Below are 21,274 nucleotides of genomic sequence, written 5' to 3'. Positions count from 1 at the left end.
GGCTGACAGATTACGCCGAACTTTTATTGTCGGATAATTTCGGTTCAGTTCGAGATCTATTTTTAATATGTAAAACAGCCTTAGTCTGGTAGACCACGCGTCAGTATTTAAGGGTTAATATCGAATTTCTTCACCAATTTTCTATTGTCATCATTTTCTTATTTCTTCCTAACATTTGTTTTTTTAGTGTACATACCAGATAATGAAATCTTTTTTTGTTCTTCTTTTACACACCCCTGAGGGGGGTGGTCCAAATGTTCGAAACATACCTCGGTCCTAGAAGGTGGACAGAACCGCCTTCCAGCTTCGGTTATGCACGACTCCTCCAGCGTGGTCACGATGATATCCGAGGCTGCGCGCTAAGGTTGTTCGGACAACATCGTCGTCAGTGCCTGAGACTTACCTGCTAAAAAAACACCCTCCTCAGCGGTGAATTACCGGTCGGATCGCCCTGATTGCAACATCGGCACGGCATTCACCCAATCTCTCATTCACGCATTCTAGCACTTTCTGACTACAACTGAGTTATCTCCCTCTATTCCTCCCTGTTCAATCTCACCCCTTCTCATTCTGCCTTATCTTCTTGCTTGCTCCTGGGCACCCTGCCGCCCTTCTGGTCGCTTTTTCTTGTTTATTTCTCTCCAATGTTCTCCTCACATATCTCTGAACTGTTCTCCACCGATCTGACGACCTAAGCATCTCCTCCACCAGTTCCGTGACTGATTGCACCCTACTTCCTATCTACTCGGGTGAGCTGCTTTCTGTATGCCTTGTCGTATGATAGTTGGGAGTTTTTGTTATCACACAGGGAAAGGTTAGGAATTTGAGTAGTGGACAGCTGCTCCATTTAGTCGCCTTTTACGACAAGCAGGAGAAGCCGTGAAGGTCTTCTACTTGAGCGGCCCGCCTTCACACGGGGAATATAACGAATCCGCCTTTTTTTAACTCAAACGGGATGTGGCACTCCTGGAGTGACCGAGAAGGGGAATAATAGCTTTCTTATCGTCTACCCATGGAGCGATGGTTTTTAATTTATTTTATTTGATTCGATTCCAGTCGATTTGATTAGATTTTATTTTATTAATAAACACGACTGCGTTTAATATTTCACATAGTGTGTGGTCGCGCGATCTGTCGTTAGAGTCGTTACTGCCAGAAAAGGTTGAATGGTGAGGTAAAATAAATACAAAGGTGCTATAGAATAATTTATTAAGATGATATATAGTCTACACTGTTTGGCAACAGATTAAATGGTACTGAATTGATTTATATATTATGTACAAATAAAGAACCAAGTTACTAAACTATGAACAATATTTAAGCCCTTCACCTTTGGATGTGACAACTGGATGAAAATAATACGAAATTACATGAAATAATGTAGAACTAAGGCCACTTTTAACATATGTACTATACAATAACAGGGGTATATGTGATTTTATTTACAAAATAATTAACAAACAAGATACATTCCTACAAAATTAGTGTATTTTTCAATAGTGAAGACCTAACACACAAAATAGGCCAGAAGCTTTTTCAAGTACCCTAATTTCTTTTAACAAGGCTACATTTTTTGTAACAATTATTGTACTACTACTTGAACAACAAGTCACTAGGTTTATATAAATCCAAAAAGATAATAAAAATACTATTGTCATATATAATGTAAATGGTGTATATAGGAAGGATGACTTTCTAAATCTCATGGACAAAATTCGATTCAATTCAGTGTTTTCATGTTGCTCTTACAGTACTCAACAATAAGAAAATACATTTAACACTTATTAATTTTATTGTAGACATGAATATTACATTTACAACTCACATTAAAAATTTAGAGTGATCATACTACAACTTAAAATTCACCTATCCTCAACATTTTGTTGAAGGTGTTGGTAAATGTTTGATTTCTGGCAACTCTACGTTATTGGATCTTAGGTTTGTAACTACTGAGTTTAGTACTTTGTACATATTTATTACCAGTTGTGAAATGTTCCATGAATCTCTAAACCTAAAATTTTGTCTTTTATTGGTCAATTTTCCTGCGCAAGTAGGATTTCATAACTGGTAAACATTTGAGTACTGCAGTTTTAGGACAGAGTTAATACATTAAAATCGACATTAATTTCTTCCCACGAAATAATTATTTACTGCCAAAAAAACGTCATTAAAAACAATGACTATAATTCGAAACAAATTTCAGTCTCTGTTATTTCAGGTGTGGGACGCAAAATACACCAACGGTTTATATTAACGTCTTCAATTTTTTGAGCTCACAACGTTTATGAAATCATTAGGAATACAAACAAGCGCAACACTTATAATGACTTTCAACAATTTATAAAGTGGGCAAAAATATAATTATGAGAGCAATAATATCTTAGATAGGTATTTTAAAAACTATAGATGGGGGCGTATAAGAAACATTATTAAAAAAGAAATGTGAGAAAATATGGAGCCATTATGATACAAGCTGAAATAACGCTGGCTGTAAAAGTTGAGCATCCAAACAAGTTAATTATTGGACACCAAAAGATAGAACAAAGAAGAGAAGATTTAAGGAAATAACTGTAGATAGAAAAATTTGAAAAAGTACAATTTGGTAAAGGTCAAAATAGGTAGATGTCCAATTGAAATCTGAATATGTATGTGGAAAGTTATAACCCGATGTAGTTAATGACATTTAAGTTAAGGAGAAATATGATAATATACTGGATGTTACATCAAAAGTAATAAAATTCTAGGTGAGGTTAGAAAAAAGTACAGCTAACAACTAAATCGAAGACAATTACTTTTTATTATAAGTTTTCAAACTATAACAACAGATATAAACGACATGTATACGCTGTAAAAATTGAGGACACTACAAAAACCTGGTTAATAAAAATACGATTTTAATGAATTAGTAGAGGCAATTATTCTTAGGTCCAAGGGAAATAGAAGAAGAATAGGCAGTTAGATCTACAGCACAAGACCCAAAAAGACCCATATATAAGATGACATATATAAAAGCCGAATTATCACAATAGCTTATCATCCTCCAATATAGATCTTATCAGGTGAAATACCGAGCTAAATTTGGGGAAGGCTAAGAGATAAGTTATCGCTTATAGCTTATATTGCTAAGCAAGAAAGGTGTTATTATAAAGTACACTACACCAACTGTGGAAAAATTCAGCGGTACATAGTTCAGAATACTGTTTCAGTTTAATAAAGCTTATATGTTGTTCCAATAAGTAGTGCAGGTCTAGTACTATGTACAGAGATACTTAAATCTTCCATTCTGTAATATTTTTCTATTAATTTCTTTATTGTTTTGTTTCTGACAATTCCATGATTACCACAGATATGTTATAAATATATCTATTGTGAAAATGCGCGATAGAGATGGGGTATTTACTGCCATTAATTATTCAGAAAAATATATCCAAAAGATTGAGCATATAAGCGAATTTTATGCTTAAAACATCGTAATCTGCTTCTATATAACCACCCATATATGTTCTGTGCTGCTGCTCACAAAGTGCGGGCATAAACATCCGATAATAGAAGGATACTCGACGAAACTGAATAATCAATAAGTAGGTACCCTGTCAGGCCAGACCTAAATAAAAACTAATTTAAATAATGACTGAAGTAAAAACTGTCTAATTTTGCACGTCAATATAACTCCCTGCACAGCTTATTGGAATAAAATAGATTCATTTAATGCGCACGCGCACATCTTTTAAACATAAATCAGATTTTGTCAGGTACTGGAAAAATATACAAATATATGTACTAATATAAAGCTTAATTGAATTAAAAGACAATACTGTCAAAATAATTGAACGTTAAAAATTTAAAACAATTCATTTATTTGTAAATTAATGTGATACATGAACCACAGGTACAATTATGTAACTAAATGGAATACATTGTATATATACATTATGAGAGCCATTTTTAGAATAAAGTGGTCATTGTGGTAACTTTAGTACAAATGTGTATAATAAAGAAACTGTGATATTACTAGTAAACGATTCAGGCTTAGCAAAATAGCTTTATAATTAGCGATTAGAATTATTCCGCGATTATAGTAATAGTTTTGCCCTTGGCATCATCAAATCTATCCATCGTTCTAATATCCATCATCATTGTGATGCCAATGGACATAATGATCAACAAAATTGTTGTGACGAACAAACCAGACCAAATTGGAACAGTCGTGAAACCAACACAGTCATAAGCATCGCCGAATTTAGCACTGGGCGGTTCATCAAAGAAAAGTTGAATCTGAAAATATATTACTTTTAAAAAAGAGTACACATCACTACAATAATATTATTTTTAAAATAAAAAATACTATAAATTTCAATAGATGATCCCTCTTGTTCCTTAACACCCCGATACACGAGTCTATCAGACGGGGTTTATGCACTAAAGGCTATTTGTTACATAAATAAATAGTATACATATCTGTTTTTTCCGTAAAAAGTACTTATCTAAATATTTTACAAAAATAAAAGCTTTTAGTTTAGTTGAATTATAGATGATTTTGTCCTAATAGACCACCGTCGTGTGGTCATGCAACTTTTAGAAATATGTACTTCCATCTATCGGCTGTGGATTAAAGTCACGTTTGAAAGTTAGTAAATAGGAATAAAAACAGTAGACGGTAGTGTTTGTTGCGGTAATTCCCAGAGTACTCATATAAGGTTAGTTTAGGTTTAGGCTAATAAACGTGGATATATCTTATATATGTAATCGGTTATAGTGTTTTTGTATTTTACAAGTGATTCAATTATTGGACTCAGGTAGGTAGGTGTAATATTATAACAAGTTCAGGATACTTATAAATTTTTTTTAGTACTATCTGATAAGTCTATGTCTGATGAGGACATCTATTTCTATACATTTCAAAGATAAACGAGATGTCAAAGATACATCAATTTCGGAAATGCGAGCATTTCTTGGTTTGCTTTTTGGGCGATTTTGGGCGCGAGATGGATTCGGAAGCGAAATATTTATTGCGACTATGGCATAGAGGCGATTTAGATTTCTTCTATGAGTTATTCGCTTTGACGATAAAAATACTAGGAATAAAAGGAATCGAGCAGATAAATTAGCTCACATAAGAGAGACATTTGACACATTTGTTCAGACTTGTAAAAGTTATTATTCTGTAGGTGAGTCCGTCACTTTGGATGAACTGCTTTTCGCTTTTCGAGACAAATGTAATTTTCGAAGGTAAATACCGAACAAGCCCAAAAGTATGGTATAAAAGTGTTTGCCACCGTTGATGCTAGAACCTTCTACACAAATCATATGAAAATATACGCTGAACAACAGCCACCTGGGCCATACAAATTAGATAATTCCACTGCAGCAGTTACACTGAGAATGTATCAAAAACAAATTAACAAACCCTAGGTTGACTGTACTTTAAAAACCAATCAGCTATTTTTGAATAAGAGTTACATAATATGTATGCGTTTCTTAGAGACTAAGTGAACTGCAATATCGGTAATTCTTGGTAACGAAGAAAAATATTTTAAGATGTTAATTCTTACACTTTTATGCTACAACTAACGACCAAGCTACTTTTGAAAATTCTTTTAATATTGCACAAACGCGTAGTGTATATTTGTGGAGAACTTACTTGGAAATCTTGTAGTTTTATGCTGAATTTATCATTGGAGAAGTATTGGTCACCACAGTGATAGGAAAATCCTTTTGGAGCATAGATGCTTGCAGTTGATTTGAGTTCAAATTCACCATCGTTGGTATTTGCTGTAATATTACCCACTTGCTCCCAGTATCCAACACTAACGTTACTTGAGAATTCAATGCTAAAAAAATATAATAAATGCGATGATTGATGAAATTTTAACTGTGTGAATAAACCTTTTATATCTTTAGACCAGATTTTTACAATCAGATTTACAATAAAGGTACAAAACACTAGTAATAAATATAAACATATACACCAGTCTATCTGGGAAAAAATCATTGATTTCACGTAAAAGTCTTAAAAAGTAAGTCATTTTTTTTGCCTATCAAACGGTTCTTATGCAGTTTAAGAGAAAAATAGTTTAAATAAAAATTGTAGATCTTAAAATGTTCTTCAATTTGCGTGTTTCTAAATTAAAATAAATAAAGAATTCACCAAGATAGTTGCAAAAAACTCTTATTTTTGCAGTGGTAATAATTTTGTTTTTTGCATAATGGCAAGTAATATAACTACTTAAAATTGTGGCAGTTAATGAGTTATTAAAGTGTGCTAAATTTCAAATAGATCGACCGAATGGTTTATAAGTTACTAAATTTGGGTCAGACGTGGCCTCAGATCACAATCCACTTATAGCCAAAATTACACTCACCCTTAAAAATATTAAAAGACATCAAAGAATCCCTAAAATAGACACAAGAAAACTTAAAGAACCTAAAGTAAAAGAATGCCTCCAACATGAACTGCAACAAATTGAACACAAACACCAATGATATTGACGAGTACTGGAATCGACTAAAAGATTGTCTACTGGAACCCTGTAAAGAAATACTAAAGACTTCCTCAAGGAGAAAAGAGGAATGGATGAATGACGAGATACTCAATATGATGGAACAACGGAGACAATTTAAAAACAAGGATAACAATAAATACAGAGAGATAAACCACGAGATTAGAAAGACGTTAAAGCAGGCAAAAGAAAAATACTTTGAAGAGCAATGCAAAGAGATCGAAGACCTTCAAAATAAATATGATCTGTTTAACCTACACAAGAAAGTGAAAGAACTGGCAGGACTAAGAAAACAAAATCCCACTTGTGCAATTCTGGATAGACACGGTACTGCTATAACACATACGGACGAGAAAATACAAAGTTGGGCAGAATATATCGATGAATTGTTCGATGATGAAAGAGGAGATCTGGAGCACATAGAACTTACGTCAGAAGAAATAGGTCCATATATTACAAAAGAAGAAATATTGCACGCATTAAAAACAATGAAGAGCGGGAAAAGCCCTGGACCTGATATGCTTCCTATAGAAATCCTAAAAATTCTAGATGAGAAGCACATTGATGTTTTAGTGACACTCTTGAACCAAATTTATAGTTCAGACGTATTACCCAAAGAGTGGTTAACATCTATTTTTATTTGTCTCCCTAAAAAGAAAAACGCAAGAGAATTACCGCACCATTAGCTTAATGTCTCATACGCTAAAGTTACTACTTAAAGTCATCCATAACCGAATATATTACAAACTGGACATAGACGTTAATAATACACAATTTGGTTTTCGCAAAGGCCTAGGAACACGTGAAGCTCTTTTTTCACTTAAGATACTAATACAAAGATGCCTGGACGTCAATCAAGATATATACGCATGTTTTATTGACTATAATAAAGCATTCGATAAAGTACGACATAAACATTTAATGAATGTCCTGAAATCAAAGAAGATTGACTACAACGACCTCAGGATCATATCAAATTTATACTATAAACAGCGAGCAAAAGTACGTGTTAACGAACAGCTGTCAGAAGAAATTGAAATTAGATGTGGAGTAAGACAGGGATGCGTATTGTCGCCAATTCTTTTCAATGCCTACTACGAAGAGGTCCTGAAAAAAGCTCTTGAGGGTGAAACAGCTGGAATAAAGGTAAATGGAGTTCCCATTAACAACATTAGATATGCGGACGACACTGTGATCTTAGCCGAAAACATTGAAGATCTTCAGAGACTGGTGACCAGAATAGCAGAGTATGGAAAAGAGTATGGTCTAACAATGAATGTCAAGAAGACAAAATTTATGAGAATATCGAAAACTCAAAGAAATAACGAGAATCTTCTAATAAACGAAACCAACGTCGAACAAGTGGACAAATATCCATACCTGGGAACAATGATTAACTCCACAAATGATTACAATCAGGAGATAAAAATAAGAATAGAAAAGGCTAGAGCAAATTTCAACACAATGAGAAGAGTTCTATGTACCAGGGATTTAAAACTGGAACTAAGAGTTAGGTTGGCGAGGTGCTATGTTTTTTCGACTTTATTTTATGGAATGGAATTTGGACCTTGAATGCGACATCAATGAAAAAACTGGAATCATTTGAGCTGTGGGTGTACAGAAGAATTCTGAAAATATCATGGACAGAACACGTCACAAACAAAGAGGTTCTGGGAAGGATGAACAAAGAAATGGAAATTTTAAATTCAATAAAAACAAGAAAATTAGAATATCTCGGACATATTACACGTGGAGAGAAATACACCTTGCTCCAACTGATTATACAGGGAAAGATCCAAGGAAAGAGAAGCATAGGGAGGCGTAGAATGTCATGGCTGCGCAACCTGAGAGAGTGGTACGGATGTACATCAAATGAACTTTTCAGAGCCGCCGTCTCAAAAGTCCGAATAGCTATGATGATTGCCGACCTCCGCCGCGGAGATGGCACTTGAAACGGCAACATTTTATTAAATTGGTTATTAAAAAACAGTTTAAAAAAGGACTGACTTTTCAGCTTATAAACAATTTTAACAACTTTGACATTTTTTATTTCAGACGCTTGTTAGTAAGCTCAATAAAAAGCAGGCGAAAAAGCACACTTTCCAAAATAAAACAAAACCGTCTATGATTAATAGGAAACAAGATAGCATTTTTTTTCCCTAAAACTCATGTTTCTATTATTTATTAACATTAAGAGCTGAGTACTGAACAAATTACACATGAAGATCTAAATTTTATTTTCCATTTTATAGATAGTATATACCGAGAAGTAAAAAGTCATAATACCGCCACGGAAAAGTGGAGGAGTGAACTACAAAAACATTATTTATACTTATTAGCTATGTATCTTCATTAAATGCAATTATAATAAAATGAATTATAAATGATGGTACTCGTACAATACCACCATTGAAAAGTGGAGGGAAGAACTGTCCACTGCAATATCTCAGCTTGTTTCGTATTATCGGTTATAGAGTGTTCTGTTTTTTTTTGGAAAGTGTGCTTTCTCAACCGCTTTTCATTGAGCATACTTACAACCGTGTGACATAAAAAAATATCAAAGTAATTATAAATGTTTAGAAGCTAATAAGTCAGCCCTTTTTCAAACTGTTTTTTAATAATAAATTTAATAAAAGTTTTTTTAATAAACCTTATAAATAAAGCCTTAATGAATCGATTGCGATTTATAAAATAAAGTTCATTCACAATTATAAGAACTGACTTATGCAGAATTTAAAATAAAAGTATCCCGCTGATAAAGTCGAAGCCATAACGGGATTTGCCTCTTCAGGTAAATAGTAAAAAGAGCCGGCTTAACGAATTTTATATTTTATTTTGCATTTACATTACATATTTAATTTAAATAAATATCTAGATAAATAAGGGAAAAAATACATAAACTGATGGAGTATTAGAATTAATTATTATATTTTTCTGTGTCGATTCTTTACTAAATATATCCAAATTTTGAAAGTAATAAACAATTTTTATTATGCAACAATAAAACACTGCAAACTTTGTGTTCAAAACTTCCACAAAAATTATTATAAAATCTTATTACTACAGCTGTTTCGGCAGAGTGCCTTTCTCAAGTGATCTATTTTTGGTATGCGTTTACACTTTATAGTCTTTATTGAAATAGGTTGAGGAGGGGAGAACTGTTTGTCTCAAGTTTCAGAATTATATCTGTGTTTTTTAATTTGTTAATTTCCATAGATTCCAACAAAGATAGTTTAAGGTCTTTATTTTGAATGTGAAGAATTTGAAATTCGTCATTAAAAGAATGATTATAATCTAGAAGGTGAAGTGCGTATGTAGAATCTGTTTTTCTATTATTGAATATTGAATTGAATTCATAAAATGACTTTTTCGGTCATTTTCGGGTCGAATGGTCGAATCAACGGTCGAATCTATCAATTTTTGTTATGTTAAACAAATTGCAAGTGAAATAATAAAACAGTGAAGTGTAAATTAAAATGAATTAATGTAGGTATATAAATATAGCTGAATATCATTATATTTTATATTCCATGTAAGGGAAGAAGTTTTTCAATTATTAGTAAGGTATAAAGTATGCCTGAAAAAGTTGCCAACAAATGGGAAATTGCTTTATTATTAATTTCATGAAAAAAACTATTCTTCATAAAAATTTCTGTATTACATAGAAATCAATAATCAATAATCCAATTTATAAAATTTTAAGTCGAAAATCAAAAACATTGATTTATGCTTAAAAGTGAAGTGCTTTTAAATTTAGGTACAGGACAAAATGTCATTTTAATTTGGTTGTAGGAATTAAAAATTATATTTAAATTTAGATTCATGGCCTTTTAATGATGTGTCTGTCTGTAGGTGCATTTCTAATTTACCTTATTCGATATACAAAATCAACAAATGCAAAAGTATTTTTTTATTTACTTTTTACTTTAAATGTATTATTTAATTATTAGAAGGCCATGAATCTAAACTTGGACATAATTTTTAATAGCTACAAACATTTTAAAATTACATTTTCTTGCATATCTAAATTTAAAATCAGTAAAAAAATTCTTCTTCAGTATTAATTAATAATTTTGGTTTTCCCTATCTACCACTTAATATTTTATAAGATTTATTGATTAATGATTTCTATGTGATGTATAACCTTTAATGAAGAATTTTTTTTTTTCATGAAATTATTAATAAAGAAATTTCCCATTTGTTGCCAACTTTTTCAGGCATACTTTATACCTTACTAATAATTGAAAAACTTCTTCCCTTACATGGAATATAAAATATAATCATATTCAGCTATATTTATATACCTACATTAATTCATTTTAATTTTCACTTCACTGTTTTATTATTTCACTTGCAATTTGTTTAACATAATAAAAATTGATTTTTTGCCAACTTTTTCAGACATGAAACGGAAAACTTAAACATAACAAGTCAACATAAATAAATATAAACCTTTTAAAACGAGTAAATCGGTACTCACCGGAGGGACCGCAGACGTTCGGATACAATTAGCGTCTCTTTGTGAAGACAATGAAGTCGACTTTACTAAAGTAACAACACATTTACTCAACACAGACACTACACATTACTCCCCTGAGTTAGTGATAAGTTATAGTCTAAAAAAATCATTATGAAGTTGACTGGCCAGTTGGTAGTGAAAACCAGTGCCAATAAAACACAAAACACACACACACACACAAAACGAGTATAAATATTACATCACATAGATATTATGTTAAATCTGTGTCACTATCACTGTCGTCTTTTAAATGGATGATAATATTTTGTATATTATATGTAGGAAAATATGAATTCTCAGCTTTCACGATATGCGAGACTGCATTTTTCCAACTATTCGCATCAACGTGGAGTACTTCCCTTTCAATTAGTTGCAGGACAGATGCATTTAAATGTGGCGAAGTATTACTTCTTCGAACTCTTGACGTAAGTTGATGCCAAGATATTATGTTCGATTGGGTTAAATACACAGTAATATGGCGGAAGTCTTAAAATCGTATGACCCATATTTTCGGCCCAATTTTCACAAAAGTATTCTTTTTTCAATGAGAAACTTTTTAAAATATCCAATAAATCCTTCTTAGTATTATTTATGTGAAAATAAATATCTTTGTCATATAAGTAATTCTGTATTGTTATTTTCGTATCGTTTGAACTGGGAATTTTATTTAATTGCCTGCTATGATATGTTGCATTGTCCATAATTATAACACTATTGGGAGGGATGTTGAATATATCTGAAGTTGTGTTGTCATGGTAATCGAGACATGAATCACTGACGTTTTTAGCTGATAGAGATAAGGTATTTGGAACCCATCCATCGACTGATCCAGCATGGAATATTGTTATTCTTATAAACACACACTCTAAATTTAAAAATAAACACTTTTATAACAATACTCAACTAATTTTTTGCACAAACTGAACACTCAAACGACTTTACAACCAATTCCATCGAAAGCAGACTTTTAAGTGTTAGTTTGTCATCGTACAACATCGTACGGGTTTGGCAGTTGGAATTTACTGGTTGAGATATTACCTGTTTTCCCAAAACTTATTAATTTCCACGGCCGGTCCAGTCAATTTGACTAAATTAAGATCTTCATAATTTTAGGCGAATTTTCTTCGTTGAGAATTAAAATAATGATTAATAAAAGAATACAATAATTATGGGAAATTTGTATGATTATAAAAAGAGTTTTTTGACATTACGATTGAATGATATTTGATCTGATTATATATACTTACCTACAGTTGACTTGGCTATATGCCGGTCCTGGCAGCTTGGGTAGCTGTGATAATTATACAAAATAGAGTATTTACAAGCGATTATTCAGTGTTACAGCTGTCATTAAAATAACTTTTTTAATGAGACACTAAATTTCTGGATACAGTATACCTCTAGAGTGACTGTTTGAGCAAACGCAGTTTTTTAAATAATCGCTATCCGGGATAAACAAATTGAATAATTTATAAACTATTTGGACAATCTGTTTGAAATTTGGGATACTTTAATAATTCATTAATTGCCACAATTTTAAGTAGTTATATTACATGTGTTTATGCAAAAAACACCGTTTCTCCGCGTGAGGCGGGATACTAATCGCTGCACAATCCAGTATATACTGAAATAATCGTTAAATTTCCTGAAATTTTCAATTTTCTTTGCGTAAGAACGTTCTACACAGTATTGGAAAACTTTAAATGAAATTGGTAAAGTCGTTCTCAAGTTATATCGTGACATAGGAAAATAGGGACTTATTTTTATATTATAATACACATACTGATCGGGGGTTTCCCGTCCACTAAATAAAAAAAAATTGCCACGTACATATCATACAATATATAATAGTTAAAAAAATTATAGCGCTACAGTGTGGCCTTGTTGCGTCCATGCAAAATAATTAAAAATATACATTTAATTTGTTTAATTATTTATACTATACTCACCGCAATTTAAATTCGGCACAGTCAAGGTTAAGGACGATTATCGATGAGGCGTTCTCAACTGTATAAGTTAGACTAACTTCTTTTTCTTCGTTTGTATTACTAAAATCAAATAAAATATTTGCAAATGACGCTTTAACGAATATTCCAGAAAACTTTTTAAAAATTCATTCTAACTTCTTACTTTATGTATGTTGCATTTGAGATATACAGATATAGAGCTGTATTATTATAGAATTTGTCTGGCATTTCTTCAGCTTTTTCTACAACTTTTTCTCCGGCTTTAGCAGTTTCACCGTTTTCCACCTCCATTAAAGATCTTGCTTGTCTAGATTTAATAACTTCTTCAGATACAACCTAAATAATAAATTCATTTAGTAAAAAAAGTATGATGACTTTTATTTCACTTTTTACAGATTTGGGCTTACAAAGGACAGACCAATACAAAATATGACTTGAGCATACTAGAAAATACATAATTCCAGTAATAAGACAAACTTATTAGCGATGACAGAATTGAAAAAAGAACATCATACATGGATATTTAGAGCAGACTAAATAAAAGGTAATAGCACTTAGCTTAAGCTGTGGAAAATGGTCCATAATCGTCTTGTAATAGTAAACTCTAAATATCTATTTGTGACTTATTGGTAGCCATAAGTACGATACAGCCAAGATAGAATAGGTATGACTAACTTAAGAAGGGATAACTACAGGAGAAAAGCATGTTATTTCGTGGTATTAACACTAGAAATTTCTACATTTCAGGATAAAAACTAATATTATAAGTGAGGGGTTGTTACAGTATCCCGAAGTTAAACTGGAGTGCTAAACATAGTTTACAATAAGAAAGAAGAGTTAAAGGACATATATAGTATCAAATAAAAGTAATAGAATTTCAGCAAAGCTCACACAAAAGTTACAATATTCCCATTCTTTTGCCTTCAGTAAGAAATGATGATCATATGGATAATTAAATGTATATTTTAAATCTACAACTGATACTTACCCACGAGGTGTGATGAGCAGTGTATATTCCCAATACATTGTCGTTAGTCTTTGCAAGATCTTCGTAAATTTTAGGTATAGCAGCATCTTAAAATAAGAAAAGATCTCAGTAGTATAAATATAGCTGAATTCAGCACACTTAGAATTTTAGTCTAAAATCATGTTGGAGAGTTGTTAACTGCTACACCATGTGCTAATGGGGTGTAAAGCTGTCTCGCTAGTCAGTCATTAATTTAGATTTAGAGCGAAACATGCCCCCATCGAACAACTCGTCCACCGAGTTATAAAAAAAAATGTATAAATCCTTTGAAGATTAAGAATACTCTACTGACAAAAGTTTGGCACGATGGATTATTATACAAAATCAGAAAAAGTTTACTGAACAACATTTTCCTTATCTTCAAATCCTACCTTCAAAATATACGCTTTCAAGTAAGGTATCAAGATAAAACCACAACTACCCAATAAGGTCTGGCGTGCCAGAGGAGTGTACTTTGTTCGATCCTCTATATCATTTACACATATGATCTTCCCACTAACAAAAATATAACCATTGCAACATATGCAGATGATACCACTGTTATGGCATTTCACACAGATTCTGTCTTCTCAAATCTTGCACTCACTTTGATATTATTTCCTCTTAGCTAAAAAGCTGGCGAATTAAAGCAAATGAAATTAAATCTATCCATGTCACCTACACCCTAAGAATAGGTGCCTGTGCATCTGTGGCATTAAATGGTAAGTTCTTGCAACAAAAAAAGATGTAAAATATCTGAGAATCCATCTGGATCGCTGATTAACTTGGAGAACACATAGCAAATTGTACTGGATGTTAGGTCATAAATCACCAGGTCAGGTCATATTCCACCCATCTCTATTCAATTCATCTTTCCTTGTAGTTAATAACTCGCCATTCTGACTTCTACAGAATGCAGCTTGTCTTGTGGTTACCTTGAATTCTTTCTCTCTGTTGAGGTTTTCTATATATTTAAGTTCCTTATTTAAGTGGTTTCGTTTTTTTTCTTTTGTGTATCCTCTTTTCTTCTCTTCTCTTTGTTTGGTAATTCTCTACAATTGTTCTAGTCCGTCGGGTAAGTATCTTTCTGTAGGCTTAATTTTTTCTTTTGTTGCATTCTTGCATTCATCGTCAAACCAATGATTTTTATGGGCACAAATTTCTGTTCCTATTTCATCTTTCGCTGCTGCTTCAATGTCTTACATTGTTCTGGTCCAATAGGAGTCTATATCTGTCCGGCCTTCTTCATTTACATTTTGATTTCTTAGCCTGTTGGTGATGTTTTCCGAATACTGTTCTGCAATTGTCGCATCTCTCAGCTTTTGCACATGTCGCATCTCTCAGCTTTTCCAAGGTCAAATTCCAGGATATAGATTAGTAGTCTCACTTAAACATCCAGAATATGGGATTGCTCCCAACACCATCCCCTTTTACTCATCTCAAAAACTCTTCATACCATAATTATTATGTTATTATTACGTGATCCGCAATAGACAAAATCAGAATATGTAATGCACAATAGGTTCATTCCCGCATCCTTCAATATACGCAACAGACTTCAATAGTTCAGTTCATGGAGGTAATTTTTCAATTTATTAAAATAGTATTGTGCAAATTGTGTTACAATGGGTTTCATTCAAGCTGCACAAAAAGAGGTGGTTTAGAAGTTTGTGAGAAGAATCTGACAAAATGCTGTAAAAAAACTGAAGAGAACTTTAATGAAGTAAAGGCATCAGAAGACAACCAAAATCTATTAAAGTTAGAAAATAAGTTGTTGCTTAAACGACTAATTGCTGAAATGGAAAATAAAAATGGTATTCTAAAAGAAAATAATAGCTTATTATTGCAAAGAATCAACTTTTTTTATAAAAAAATGTGTCTGAAAAAACCACAGATCCAACAACAAACAGTAATTACCGACAAAGAAAGAAAAAAGTGAACTCATATTAATGCCTGCATTACAGAATATGCAGCCTACACAAACACTTATAGCTAAAACCATTAGTGAGGTTGTAGATAACAGTAGGTCATTTGCACCAAGACAGTTGAAAATATTAACAACAAATCTAGTAAAGATAAACCAACAGGTAGGTTAAATTTGGAAAAGAATGACTATGTAAGTGAGTAAGAACAGAATAGTAGTATAAATAGGATATAATTCTAATCATAAAAACAATTTATTCACTGATGCCTAATAATAATACTTTATTAAAGACATTGAAAAGTAGAATTTGAATATCAATGAAATATTAAAACCTTACCTGTATTAATTAAAGATTTCTTTGGAGTTTAAATTACTTAGCTAGGTGCAGCGTCTTACTTATAACCTTAGGTTATCTTCACTATTTATTCTAGATAGTATTGTTTATTTAAAACAAAATTAAGATTGTCATCAAAGGCATGAGGATGTACACCGATATGAAACCAGGAATATGCATGCCTTAATGCTGTCCTACACCAGGCTTCAAAGAAGTAGAGACAGACCAAACTTTTATGGTCTAACATTGTACAACAAACTACCTTCTGCAATTACTGAATTACCAAATTTATAATTTAAAAAAAGAATCAATAATTTTCTCATCAGTCAGACATTTTATAGCAGTTTGGAATTGGGTTATGGATTGATGAACCCTATTCTGTTTATACCTGGGAAGCCAGAGTGTAATGTTTGTCTTAACTAATGAATGCATTATTTTATATTATGCCTTATGTTTATAATATGTTAGGGATGTTATACTTTCTACTCATTTTTGTGAACCAATATTTTATACTATTCTTTGACATATGTAAGTATTTTATTGTATATTAACAAATAACTTGAACTTGAATAGTCATCACAATGCGTGGGGCTATAACCAATGCAAACTCAAAGGTGAACAAGTAATTAAATGCGTGAAGCTCAAACATCTTAAACTTTCACACAATGCAAAACACGAGTCTACCTTTTTTCTGCTAGATAGCAAAAAGGCTGCAACTCAGATCATATCCACCAAAGACAATTGCCATTACCATGCCACCAGAAGTTCTTGATAATTTCCCAAAATTGCAGCATAGGTCAGTACTAACAACTATGGGCATTACTATTCCTATTATAAACTCAATTGCTCTGCTTAAATGGAACTTTCGTAAGATAAACTGAGATAAGTTTGAAGCTCAATTGGAGAATGATATCTGACATATCGATCCTATAGTAGAAACCTACAAAAGATCGAATAATGAAAAGACCTGTATGACCAGTAAGAGTAAACCAGAGACCCAAACATAGGTGAACAGCACTAGAGTCTCTGAAGTCTGCAAGAACCACCAGGTGGAGGGAAACTCTCAAAAACTTGGACTTCACGCATAGCAGTCACACTGCCTAGAACCTACTGAAACAGCACTAACATTCTGACAATTAACTTTTCATCATTAAATCCAAACGATATACCGAAACACATTGCACGGCTCTCCAAACCAGTCATAGAAAAAGTTCATACTGAAGTGTGATATCAGCTCAAAAAGATCAAAACTGTACATCAGCAAAAAGATTTTCAATCATGAGGCAAATAAGGACCGAGGAACTTTTTAATGCACTAGACTTGCACTGAGTTCATAACACACACTGGCCCAAAAACTTAAAAGTGGCTCCTAGATCCCTAATCTATTCCAATCATAAATATTATTAACATTAATATTTTATCAAATTTTCTTGTATCATTTTAAATAAAAAAAGTCACTTTTCATTTTTATCTAAAGTTAATAGTTTTCAAGTTATAAACAATTTAAAATCTCAAAAAAGCGAAAATACACACTTTAGAGGCCAGAAAACTTATATGAAAATTACTATTTTTCAGGTTGTTAGGTACCTAAATTAAATACCCGTTTTGGGAAGGTCTAAAGTTTGTTTTGTTCTTTTCATTACTAAGAAATTTATCTTAAGATAATTAATAATAATAAGTTTTGTGGTGGAGGAAACTTTCAATAATAAATTAATAATAACACAGGAATAATGTTAAGAAAATGATAATTGAATTAAAATGATATGATATGAATAAAACATATGTAATAGAAAACTAAGTCTAATGGTTCATTTTTATAGTATTCTGACAAGTAATCCAGAACCAGTTCAACTTTGGAGCGCTGTAAAACCCAGAAAAATTGATGAAATTATTTGTAGTTTCTTTGAAAATTATCTATAATATTGCTGTGATCTCATTTTTTTTTTGTAAAATTACCACAAAAAAAGTTATACAGCCCAAAAGAAAATTTGTTCCAAAGTTTTTAGTTATTTTTGTTTGTAACTTATGTATTTTCTATTTTATGATAAAAAGTAATAAGAATGAAGTTGTAGACAATTTAATTTGCACAGACAATGCTTTTGTGCCTCCCACAACCAGCACTGGGCCACCCCTTTCCTTTACATCAACTTTTAAACATTAATAATATAAATACATTACATTGTTATCTCTAACAATAACATGTCATATGTCAAAGTAACTTTTTGTAATAAAAAACTGGGATTGTAAATGTATTAAGTACATAATACAAAAAATCACTCACCATGCCTTTTCAACATATCTGTTCGGCTTTCAGAATCCTTAGCATCGTTAAGGTTAACAATAAGTATATCAGTCTCTGGAATTTCAAAGTTTTTACCAAACTTATCAAGAGGAACTTCAGTAACTGTAACATCCAGATGTTTTAAAGCCTTGATGGGGTTTTGTACATATGGTAAATAAGAAACTTTCAATGATTTTGCAAGTTTCGCTAAGTTGGAGTATGTTAAACCTCTCTCATCCTTTTGAGCAAAATCTTCTGGACTTAACTGCAAAAAAAGTTTTTTACAAATTAGATAAAGGAACGATAAGAAAAATAACATAGATAAAAGTTGTTACGAAAAATGTTTTATCTAGATAATTGCTACACCTGATGGTCAACTTTTTTGATCACTCTGTATGTAGAAAGACTGTCATGTTTATGTAAGTATAACGTTCAAGAAAGTGATGGAGAATTAATACAAATTATTATGTTTATGTGAGTATACAGTTCAAGAAAGTGATGAAGTCTGTTGACTTCATCAGTCAAAGGTATCACATACTTTAGGAAATTGCGAGCTATGTAGTACAATGTAGAAAGGTGAAAAAACTTGTATTGCTTCAAATATTATTTTAAGTTAGAGTAAAATGGATCCCAAAGTTTCATTATTTAAGAAATAACATTTCTCAATTTGTTAAGGTTCATAATTTAAAAAAGTTTGTTCAGACATATATTTACCCGAAGTGACTTAAATTTATTGCTTCTTATTTTATAAAAAGAGGTAATCTGAAATCCTTACTAAGGTGTTTACATTTTATTCCTTATAATCTACCTAATTTTGAGTTCCTAAGTTATTGAGTGTTCAGTTAATTAGTAAAGACTGACAAAAAGACTAAACAACTGTAAATTCAACTACATAATATATATACTTGAAATTTTGGTGCTTTTATTGCTAAAAAATTTATAATGATTTATTTGTGGGACATTAAACAATCAAGTTGGGGCCCAATATCTGTGAATTCTCAAGGTAAAGTTAAATAATACTTACAGTTTGTTCAGCAAATAAGACTATCAATGGATCATCTTTCAAGTATTGCTCTATATTTTCTTTAAAAATGTCTTGACTAACTTTATTTAATGCGGGAATGTGCTCGTTGGTTCTGAAAAGTTAAAAAAATGAGTTTAGCCCAGTAAGTCATGAGGTTTTAGTGGTAAAATCATATGATCAAATCACTTCTCAAAAGAGACTCAATTCATTAAAATACTTCAGTAATACATTTAAAACATTGATTAGTGTCTAAAGCCTTAATAATAAACATTAAAAAAGTGGCAAAAGGCCAAAATTGAAGCAATAAAAACAAAAATACTAGTACCTTTTATTTGACCAAATGAAACATGGGACAAATTCTGTAGACTGAACTAAACTAAATATAAAAAATGTTGCTAGAAAGAACAATCCACTTTTACTCGCACTCATTTTGGGAAAATTCCTTGTAATTACTGTAAAAACAGGACAACTAGAATTGATCACGTGAAAATTTGGAGCAGCCCAACATTTGACAATCAGATGTGATGGTGACGGCTTGATTTTACTCAATTACTCACCTCAACTAATTGTCTATTCCAGCTCTACCTGGTAGATCTAAAGTTAACTTCAATTAGGTCATCTGTTGTTGACTGCCTACAACTATAATAATAATTCCTTCTGTTTGTAAATTTCTTTGTAGAGATCTACGTTTTGCTACTTTACTTTAGCACACACAGATGTCCATAACAGAAATAGTATACAGAAATATATATAGAACACACTAAATACGTGAAATATAATATACCTGCTTATGTTTTTATTAAATGAATAATAATAATAATTATAATTTTAATATATTGATATAATTCATTTTTTCATTTATTTTATATTTTTTAGTCTAGAAAACTGCACTACCAATTCAAATTATTGAAGAGCTGAACGGTAGAGGTCGCTTTAAAAACATTAGACAGGGTTGGACTGGCATCTTTCCAGAAATAGTCCATGCAGGATTATGTATTTATCATTTTTGCTTAAAAAACAATGGAAGCTTTTAACTATATTTATTATATTTTTATATCATTAACTATATTATTTGTCATTTACAATACAATTTTATTTCATTAGTTTATCTTCCGTCTGCCTTATGTGTATACGATTTTTATCTACTTGTATTCTTTTTTAAGGCCTCTATTTCTTTCCATTCAAAATCTCAAATACATAAATAATCCAAAATATTTTTATACCACCTTTTCCTTGAGAATCCTTCTTCAAAAATTTTGTAGGTTATCATTCTCTTTGGACAATCTTTACAAGAGCAAGTGGAGGAACATCTATCTTTGTGTGTAAAGATTGATTTTCTTTACATTATATCCCAACTACCAATTTGGAGGCCATAGCAATAACTGTCTAGTGTCCCGACAAACTAACCATATGCAGTACATTTATTCCACCAAATTACAACTAAACAGAGACCTAGTTAGATGATTTAATTCGCTAACTACTCAGCCCTTTTATAGTTTGAAGACTTTAACGCTCATAATACTATGTGGGGCTCAAAGAAAACATTTGATAGAGGAAAACCCATAGAGACCGTATTAAGTTGTAATAATGCTTATCTGATGAAGAGTGGAGCATAACATTGCGTCAGGAACTTACTCTTCTATCGATCTAAGCATATGTGATCCCAAGTCTGACGATTCTCTCTCATGTGATACTTTAGATAGCTTGTCTGATAGTAAT

The 21,274-nt window shown here is 31.7% G+C and overlaps 1 protein-coding gene across 1 annotated transcript; it reads right to left on the bottom strand.

Moving 5' to 3' along the window:
• Positions 1–1,192: 1,192 nt before the first annotated feature.
• VhaAC45 (Vacuolar H[+] ATPase AC45 accessory subunit) lies at positions 1,193–20,123 on the bottom strand. The gene is made up of 8 exons (XM_072546762.1): positions 19,881–20,123; positions 19,556–19,667; positions 18,532–18,796; positions 13,975–14,060; positions 13,150–13,322; positions 12,969–13,067; positions 5,642–5,831; positions 1,193–4,275 (listed from the first exon to the last, which is right to left on the bottom strand). The coding sequence occupies exons 1-8, from the start codon at positions 19,982–19,984 to the stop codon at positions 4,063–4,065; spliced, it is 1,242 nt and encodes a 413-aa protein (XP_072402863.1). The 5' UTR covers positions 19,985–20,123; the 3' UTR covers positions 1,193–4,062.
• Between the last annotated feature and the right edge of the window lie 1,151 nt (positions 20,124–21,274).

The sequence above is a fragment of the Diabrotica undecimpunctata genome, chromosome 10 (assembly GCF_040954645.1).
Source record: "Diabrotica undecimpunctata isolate CICGRU chromosome 10, icDiaUnde3, whole genome shotgun sequence".
Lineage (NCBI taxonomy): Eukaryota > Metazoa > Arthropoda > Insecta > Coleoptera > Chrysomelidae > Diabrotica > Diabrotica undecimpunctata.
This window is presented reverse-complemented; position numbering and strand designations above follow the sequence as displayed.